Source organism: Maylandia zebra, linkage group LG1 (genome assembly GCF_041146795.1).
Source record: "Maylandia zebra isolate NMK-2024a linkage group LG1, Mzebra_GT3a, whole genome shotgun sequence".
NCBI classification, from domain to species: Eukaryota; Metazoa; Chordata; class Actinopteri; order Cichliformes; family Cichlidae; genus Maylandia; species Maylandia zebra.
Window position 1 is genome coordinate 1,432,454 of NC_135167.1, and position 9,370 is coordinate 1,441,823.

Here is a 9,370-nt window from a genome sequence, read left to right on the forward strand (position 1 = left end):
CAAGGAAATAAAAGATGAACTGAATGGATGTTTATTTAAAGTAACGTCACATAATGCAGTCGCACAGAGCAGCAGCTGCCTTTGTTTCATTGTAGTAATGTTTGATGTAAGTGAAGGATTTGGTCCGGTTGAATGTCTCCGTCTGTGTTGCTCCGACAGGAACCTGAGCTCCGTGAACGAGAGAACGAGGCAGAAGATGAGAGAAATGCCCAGCCTCGTGGACTCTCTGGTGACCTACATCCAGCAGGAAGAACAGGGCGACGAGAAGGTGAGCCACAGAGGCGCGTGGATAATGATGTCTGAGTGCAGGCGCTTTAAAACGTCTGGAGCCGTGAGCACAAACCACAGACGCCGGAGACGTGGTTTGTCATTTACAGCAGAACAGTAACCAGCTCAAGTCTCACTGAGGTTAACCTGGAGTGTAAAGAGTGCACGTTTGCTCTGATTCATCGCTGCCTCGCGTCACAGTTTCAGCATCAGGACTCTGAACTGTGCATGACTGTAGAGGCTTTACTTCTAAACTTGTATAAACGAGGAGTGATCCCACAGATCTGAGAGCCGGTCGATAGAAACCAAAACCAGAGTTCACTTTGGCCGACCTTCGAGATCATCTGCTCGTCTTCATTGTGTTCGCTGCTGCGTTAGTATCAGGCTGATTTTACTCTCAGCTCTTAGTTTCACCTACTAAAGTGACGAGTGGGCCTGGTGCAGTCTGGACTGGTGTTTGTCAGGAAGTCGCTGACTCACCGCCGTCCCACTCAACGGATTTCCCAAAGTGTCCTCGGGCTGGTTGTGCTGGAATGTGTCGCTAAATGAATAAAACTGAAGACATTTCCTGTATGTCTTTGTTCTATTTTTAGTGTGGCCAGTATTCCAGTTATTCCTCTGAAATCGTCTCTGTGCTGTTGTTAAAAAGTGCAAAGATGTAAAACTGCAGCAGTGCATCATAAAGAAGGCTGGGAGAAAGAAAACAGCTGGTTAATAAAAATAGATTTTGTCTGTCCTCGGGTCAGAGCGGGGGTGGGAGCGACTGAAACGGGATATCGCGATGTGCGAGCTTCAAGGACGAGGGCGACAGAATCCTCAGTCATTCCCAGTTTTCGATGGTGGCGACTCTCCACGTTATTAATGGTGCGGTGGTTTGGGTCGCGTGTGAAAAGGGTTCAGACTTCTTTCTGTGCTTTTAGTGTCTGAAGCTCATCAGAGTCGGCACGGTGACTAAGACTCGCTGCTTTGAGCCCGTTTGTTTCGGTCGCTCTTTTAACTGATATCCATTTTTTATTTCCTGTCTGCGTGTTCAGGGTTTGGAGAACTCCCTGTGCGTGATGAGAAATCTGTCCTATCAGCTGTACTCGGAGCTTCCCCCCTCAGTCCAGCTCCGCCTCGAGGGCCCGTCGAGAGCTTCTGCCAACAGAGAGATCGAGACCATCGGCTGCTTCACTCTGTACAGCAAGAAGAACGTGGAGGTACGAGCAGGAGGAGAGGGTGCTGGTGTTATCCACCCGTGTGGTGCTCTGTGTCTGGATCCCCATCACCTCCAAAACCTTCTGCACATTAGAGTAGCTACGGTCTGCTAGATTTCATAGTAATGTGTTCGTTTAAAATCTAACTTAAATGTGAAACTGGAAAACAGCAGCAGACAGACGTAAGCAGTTTAATCACACGAGCGCCTGAAAGATAAATTCATAACAATCTTTGTTTTTATTGAACGACTCAACTTGATTCTCACAGTTTATCAATTTAGTACAAAGTCTGCAAACAAGTGCTACTGTAACTCATGAAAGTAGTTTCGTTTAATGTTAGGTTTGTTTAGTCTGGTTTAGCTTAGTCTGGTTTAGTTTAGTTTAGCTTGGTTTAATTAGCTTGGTTTAGCTTAGTCTGGTTTAGTTTCTTTTGGTTTAGTTTAGTTTAGCTTAGCTTGGTTTAGTTTGGTTTAGCTTGGTTTAGCTTAGTCTGGTTTAGTTTAGTTTAGCTTAGCTTGGTTTAGCTTAGCCTGGTTTAGCTTAGCTTGGTTTAGCTTAGTTTAGTTTAGCTTAGCTTGGTTTAGTTTCTTTTGGTTTAGTTTAGCTTAGCTTAGCTTAGTTTGGTTTAGCTTAGCTTGGTTTAGCTTAGTTTGGTTTAGTTTCTTTTGGTTTAGTTTAGTTTTGTTTAGCTTAGCTTAGCTTAGCTTAGCTTGGTTTAGTTTGGTTTGGTTTAGCATGGTTTAGTTTAGTTTAGCTTAGCTTAGCTTGGTTTAGCTTAGTTTGGTTTAGTTTCTTTTGGTTTAGCTTAGCTTGGTTTAGCTTAGTTTGGTTTAGCTTAGTTTGGTTTAGTTTCTTTTGGTTTAGTTTAGTTTTGTTTAGCTTAGCTTAGCTTAGCTTGGTTTAGTTTGGTTTGGTTTAGCATGGTTTAGTTTAGCTTAGCTTAGCTTGGCTTGGTTTACTTTAGCATGGTTTGGTTTAGCATGGTTTGGTTTAGTTTGGTTTGGTTTAGTTTTACGTTGAGTTTACACTCAGCAGATTTTCTTCAATTATGAATTATTTGAATAAATCAACTTTTTGTTTTATATATTTTTGCTACTTTTGACCCCAAATTCTGTATTTGTACTTGATTTCTCTCTTCGCCAGCAGCAGAATCACCAGAACCTGCCCACCCTGTCTCAGCCTAAAGGGTCCGAGTGGCTGTGGCACCCGAAGGTGGTGGGGCTCTACAAGCTCATCCTGCAGAACAGCGACTACAGTTCCTGCAGCCGCGAGGCCGCCATCGGAGCCCTGCAGAACATCACCGCGGGAGATGCCAGGGTAACGCCTCATCCCGATCGTCAGCTTTAATGCGAGGTGCGGTCTCTGCAGGCTCACGTGACCTTTGCTCCTCTCTGTTAGTGGGCGTCCGTGCTGAGCATGGTGATTATAGAGAAGGAGCGGATGCTTCCCATCCTCCTGGACCGGCTGGACACCATCAGCGACACGGAGCTCAGGCCTCTGAGCGGCCTGCTGAGAAATCTGGCCCGGCACGCCACCGACAAACAGCACATGGGTAAGAGCCTTGCTGGGACAGGTGCAGCTCTGCTTTTAAGGGGCTTCAGTGCATCCGCCTTTTTCCCGTTCTCTGGACCCCAAGGTCCAGGTCCGCTCCAGAGTCTTTCTTATTCAAGTCCTTCTTCTGTGTCGTGGCAGCTAAGAACATGGTGGGGCTTCTGGTGTCCAAGCTTCCCGCAGACGGCCTGCAGAAAATGCCATCCAGCGACGTGGTGGTCAACCTCTGCGGAGCCCTCAACCACCTGGTCACCTGCAGCTCCTCGGCAGCCCGCGACGTCTGTCACTTCAACGGCATCCCCAAACTGGTGGGCATCAAGACGTCCCACGACAGCAGGTACGTGTAGTCACGCTGATGGTCGCCGGCTCTGCCGCCATTTCTCTTTAGACTCTTCATGTTTCCGCTGAAACAAAGCTGTGACCCCTCTGCGACCTTTGTTTCCTGTTTAGGACTTCACATGTCTGTTATAACCTTTCCTTCACACTGCGGGACATGTTTGTGATGAAGCTCGTCCCTGCTGCTCTGGTATTTCCGCCTCATTAGTCCTCCTGTCCTCTCTCACTCTCTGCTGTCCTTCACTTTTAGCTCCGGGAGTCAAAAAGCTGCCCGAGCAGCCTCGACCGTCCTCTGCAACATGTTCCAGTACAAGAAGCTGCACAGAGACTACAGACTGGTGAGTTTCATGTGTAATCTTCACATGCTTCATCCAGAACACACTCTCTGTTGATTCACCCGCTAATTATTTCCAGCAGCGGGGAGTAGATTTCGTCACAGTAGATGTTTTTCTGAAAGTGCTGCAACTGAGTTTGAGGATATAAGTCACCTGCTGTTATCTTATCTTGTCAATCATTTGACCTCCTCACTGCGTACGACTGTAGCTCCTGTGACAAATCAGAAGTACCTGACTCCGTGGTATAATTCTCAAACACGCACCCTAAAGCAGATGACTCGTAAGCTGGAGAGGAAATGGCGTGTCACAGATTTAGAGGATCATCATTTAGCCTGGAGAAATAGTTTGCTGCTTTATAAGAAAGCCCTCCGCAAAGCCAGAACATCTTACTATTCATCACTGATTGAAGAAAATAAGAACAACCCCAGGTTTCTCTTCAGCTCTGTAGCCAGGCTGACAAACACACCATTGATCAGCAACCAGAGACTGTTGATCAGCCTGAAGGCTCCTAAAGACGAGAAGAAGGACAGCTGCTGCCTGAAAACCTTTAGTGAGCCCTTATGTGTCAGGAGCATCAGGAGCATCAGGACTCAGTGATGAGGAAGTACACATCCTGGACAGGGGGGAACGCTGGTTTGAGGGCGGAGTCAAGGAGACCATCTCTGAATCGAGGAGGGGGCCTAAGGGTACATCTGTCACCATCTTACAATGCTGTGATTGCAGCCGTTCCCCAACTCTCTGTGAACGGGACTCATGGCCAATTGGTCAATTTACATGTTAATGGTCATGACCTCGTAGGCCATTGTTTCAGTCATTGTGTAAATGTCCTGTTTATAAGGTTGGAAACCTGCAGTCAGCTGCAAACATCCAGATGAACAGAATCAGCCTGTTTGGATTTCCTTACCTGGATGATTGAGCGATAATGCAGAGACATCAAGCGCGCACCGCTTACGAGTGTGACAATAACGCATCAGGATCACGTGTGTGTGAGGACGCGGCAGCGGGACTCGCTTTGGCACAAGCAGCGAGCCGCTGTGCCAAAAACAAACCAGCACCACATTCACCAGGTTTCTCTCTCTGCGTCTTCATCCTCAAAGGCTGAAGCAGCAGAGTGAGGGCGAACAGGACGGGTCTCAAACGTGTCGTCGAGGTGAAGACGGAGGCGGCGTGCTTGTGGTGACTTTGGGAGCCTTTGTCACATTTCTGGTTGCAGCTATGTTTAAGTCAAAGAGCCTGAACCCATCCTGCTGTTTTATTTCCTGCAGCCTGAGCTGGGGAGAAGCTGTGGGCGTGGGCTGTCATTGTGCTCCGTTTGTTTCCACCAGATGGTTTTCTCGTCTGCATCTGGCTGCATCTGTTTTTTATCTCACTTGACCTCCACTTCTCGTAACTCCTCTTCCTCGCTGCCTCCCTCCTCTGCTCTGCACCCGAGCCTGGCCCTCATTAGTCTGTGGACGTGCTTATCTGGAAGTTCTGCAAAAGCAAATATTTTCTCTGAAGTAAGCAGCAGTCAGACTGGAGACTTGCTAAACTCCGTCTCTGAACTAAAAATGAAATTAAACTTGTTAATGATTGGGCTGGCAGGGGCTCACTCTGCCCCAGAACACCACATGATGATGATGATGAAAAGCTAAATGCGAGTCTGTCTGTAGCCTCCCCTCCTTCTGTGGAGGCATTAGCAGACCCCCCACCCGCTCCTGCTGTGAGAATCCTTTCCTCGTGTCTGCTGAGCTGCAGCAGGAATGTGGAGAATCTGGCTCAGACATTTTGGGTTCGCCTCTGTGTCTCTGCTGAGGTGAACTTGGCGGTCCTCCTCCCGTAAATCCGCGCAGCACAAACAAACCCAGGCCTTTATCTCCCTGCACTTTCACACAAACCCAGTTGTGCAGATAACACATCTGGAACACAACTGTGCAGAAACAAAATGACAGGATGAATATTTCTGGTTTACAGATGGTGAAACTTTTTCTCTGCAGTCAAACTGTCGACAAACAGCTTTGTTAGGTAACGCTGAGTGTGGCGGCCCAGCTTTTATAGCCCAGGCTCCGTTTATTGTGCAACTTCTCTGAGTTTATGGTGCTGCGCTGTGGAAACGGCTCCGAGCGCCTGATGAAGGCTGACAGATACATGGGCTCCTTCATTCTTCTGAGCCTGCAGCAGGCGACCAGGAGACGGCTGCAGAGGAACCTGGAGCACAGCTAAAGTTCAGTGACACACACAGGGACACACACAGGGACACACACAGGGACACACACAGACACTTTAGTTTATGACAGAAAATCTAAACTTCCAGTCCTTCAAAAGTACACCGTGCACGGCTGCATGGCATTGTGCCGATGTCCACGTCAGGATAACGCTCAAAATTCCTGATAGATCACAGAGCCCTCAGAAGCTGCTCCTCTCCACATCGCTTATAATAGTGCTGCTGTGGACTGAAGCTGCTGTGGGCTGAAGCTGCTGTGGGCTGAAGCTGCTGTGGGCTGAAGCTGCTGTGGGGAAGCTGCTGTGGACTGAAGCTGCTGTGGGCTGAAGCTGCTGTGGGGAAGCTGCTGTGGACTGAAGCTGCTGTGGGCTGAAGCTGCTGTGGGGAAGCTGCTGTGGACTGAAGCTGCTGTGGGCTGAAGCTGCTGTGGGGAAGCTGCTGTGGGCTGAAGCTGCTGTGGGGAAGCTGCTGTGGGCTGAAGCTGCTGTGGGCTGAAGCTGCTGTGGGGAAGCTGCTGTGGGCTGAAGCTGCTGTGGGGAAGCTGCTGTGGGCTGAAGCTGCTGTGGGGAAGCTGCTGTGGGATGAAGCTGCTGTGGGCTGAAGCTGCTGTGGGATGAAGCTGCTGTGGGGAAGCTGCTGTGGGCCGAAGCTGCTGTGGGCTGACGTTTGTAGGTCTGTGAGTTCTGAGGTCCGAGGGACATTTCACCATCACACAGCGAGGCTTCGTGTGGGCGTCTGTCTGTGGGCGACGCAGGGACCCGCCCTGCACGGCGCTGCAGCAGTGGAGCGACGGCCTGTGGAGTGAGCTACAGGCTGTAATTCCACTGAGCTGCGTCTTCAGACACTTCATCTTTTAACGATTCACGGTTGCAGCATCTTTCATCACTCCTTTGATGATTTTTAAGCTGCACTGCAGGATCTTACCGCCTGATCGGCTCAGTGTTAGTCGTACTCTACTCTGGACCTGCTGCTTATTCTTCATTTCCTCTAAAAGCTCCTGTAGTACTCGCGTGTTCTGCTCACCCTACACTGAAGTACTTTAAGTATTTGTACTCGTACGCGGTAAAAAAAGAGGAATTCATGCTGTAAACTGTGGGTGTGTCTCTGTTGCGACATCAGCTGTGTTGGGTGGGTAGGTGTGGGCACGTAGTCGCCCACTAGAGGGCAGAGCAGGACTGAGTTGTACCCTCCTCCAAAGATTCTTTTAATCACAGCGTTTTCTTCATCAAACATAAATCATTTTGTTTTAGCACAAATTACAGAATGATTTCTAAACATGACCAGAGTCCGTGTTATTATTACTGTTACCCTCTGAGACACTGAGCTTTTATTGGAGCACAGCTCAAACCACTGCTGTGCAGTGATGTGCTTTCACTCTGTAATGCTCCAGTGGAAGCTGAGGGTTCTCTTCAGAATAAAAGACTTCAGCGGGGTTTGAGCTGTCACTGAGAAAACATCAGGCTAAAAACAAAAGTCCAGACTTGAGAGAAACAATCGGTGCTCACAGAAGAAGCCTGCAGAGACAGGAAGCAAAGATTTCAGAGGCTTGGAGAGAAAACCAGTGAGAGTCTAAACACTAACTTCACTGAGCCGATGTAGTGACATCACCTGCACAGAGGCTGCACACCAGGAAGCACAAGACTAAAACACAGACTGAAGTATGCTGAGGACAGCCTGAGGAACATCCTGCAGACCGGGAGACGCTGCTTGGGTTCAAAGAAAGGAGGGCGAGGCTGCGCCCCAAACACCAAAGTGAGCTTCACCGAGCGGCCTGCAGAGAGTTGAATCCCGCTGATAATCTGTGGATGTGAAGACGAGCGGTGCCAGCCCGCTCACTCCAGCCGGTCGCAGCAGATGGCCCCGCCCCTCCCTGAGGCTGGTCGCCAAAGTGCTGCTCATAGGGGGTCATGTGATTGTTGGGTTTTTCTCTGTATGTATTATTGTAGGGTCGACCTTACAGCGCCTTGAGGCGACTGTTGCTGTGTAAATAAAAGTGAGCTGAGTGTGAGACAAACATCTGCAGGCTGGTGTCCAGCAGGGGGCAGCGGGTGAAATCATGCAAACATCCAAAGTAAAACTGGGACGTTTTTTGTATTACGAACGATGATGATGACGGTCGAGTCGCTCTGTGGGGACACTGGGTGAGTTTCTGTTTGTGTCTTTTTCCAGAAAGGATTCGGCAAACGAGACTTCGCAGACGGATCCTTCTAGGCTCAGCGTTTGACCTCGGGACCAAGACGAAGTTGACCGAACCCGTTATGTGACTGCGACCGACTTCCAGGAAGGCGATAGTGACCCCGAGCCACGCAAACGCACGTGGCCTTTGGCAGCTGTGCGTTCGCTCAGCCGCAGAGAGTCTGACGGGAAGCTCGACACGGACACACGTCAGAGTCCGACTCCACGCCTTGGACGTGTTCGCGTTACGTGCGGTGCTCGTAGAGTTTAGCTTTGGTTGCCGATGCGTTCACTTACCGTTGTAAATATTGATGCACATGTGTGTCTTTTAGGGTGTGTTCACATCAAACATGAAGGTTTCACCTCATGTGACTGCAGTCACCGTGGAAACCGGAGCATTCACCCCTGTGATGCCGATGGTTCAGTCGGCGTCCACGTGGCGCTGGAGGAGAATCCCGGCTCTCCCGTGTGAAGGCAGATTCGCCCCCGTTTGTATCGCCCAGCATGAACTTGCCTCATTGCATGAACTTTGTATGTAATCACGCTCCACGTTTGTTGTGAACACACCGTTTAAGACCTGCAGGTCACCACTCACTCATTACTTTTTTTAATCCAAAGGTCAGAGGTCAGATCTTCAGACTCTAACGACGTCTCACAGGTGCGTTCTGGCAGGTGAGCGGCGTCCTGGGGCGTGCTTAAAGGTTAAAGGATGATTCGGTTTAGTTTAGCCTGACTTGTTTCCGTGGGCGACGGCTGTTGGGATGATTTTGTCGGAAAGCCGCGAGCAGATCACGCGAGGTTTGCTCACCGATTTCTGCAACTTCTGCTTCTCACAGCAGAGGTGTGAGTTGAGTTAAAGGGAAGCACAGAGGGTCGAAATGTAGACGTGATGATTTCGTGTGTAGGAACATTTTCTAACTGTTAATAAAAGGTAATAAAACTGAAGTGAATACTTTAACTCCTGTATCTGAAATGAAGATTAACAACGATTGCTGGTTGGTTGGCTGGTTGGTTGGTTTGTAAACCATGAACGAACAAATGCGTGGATGTTTCTAAACTGTGTCAATAAATACTGTGCATTAACAGAAGTTCTCTGGATGGTTCTTATTCGACCGGCCGTGTTAGAAGCTGCTGCTGAAACGAGCACAGTGCAAACATTGTTTTTGAGGAGGCGTGGCCAGAGAACGCAGCCTCGCCCGGCTCATTCCCGCCGTGAGAAACATCTGCGATCGTGTTTCCCCAGCAGGTCATGTATGAACATCCAGCACAGCAGCCGGCGTGGGAGCTGTCCACTCTGAGACCACCCA

At 49.2% G+C, this 9,370-nt stretch overlaps 1 protein-coding gene across 5 annotated transcripts in view; it reads left to right on the plus strand.

Moving 5' to 3' along the window:
• LOC101485023 (plakophilin-3) overlaps positions 1-9,151 on the plus strand; it is a 24,340-nt gene extending 15,189 nt beyond the window's left edge. For 4 of the 5 annotated variants that reach the window (XM_004565689.4, XM_004565692.5, XM_023154059.3 and 1 more), the window contains 7 exons: positions 160-268; positions 1,302-1,466; positions 2,607-2,780; positions 2,862-3,015; positions 3,156-3,351; positions 3,601-3,688; positions 8,058-9,151. In XM_004565689.4, coding sequence (XP_004565746.2) covers positions 160-268; positions 1,302-1,466; positions 2,607-2,780; positions 2,862-3,015; positions 3,156-3,351; positions 3,601-3,688; positions 8,058-8,099 — 928 coding nt within the window. In that variant the 3' untranslated portion in view covers positions 8,100-9,151. The remainder of the gene's footprint in view (positions 1-159; positions 269-1,301; positions 1,467-2,606; positions 2,781-2,861; positions 3,016-3,155; positions 3,352-3,600; positions 3,689-8,057) is intronic. The other variant, XM_004565690.4, reaches the window with a different exon arrangement.
• The last annotated feature ends 219 nt before the right edge of the window (positions 9,152-9,370 follow it).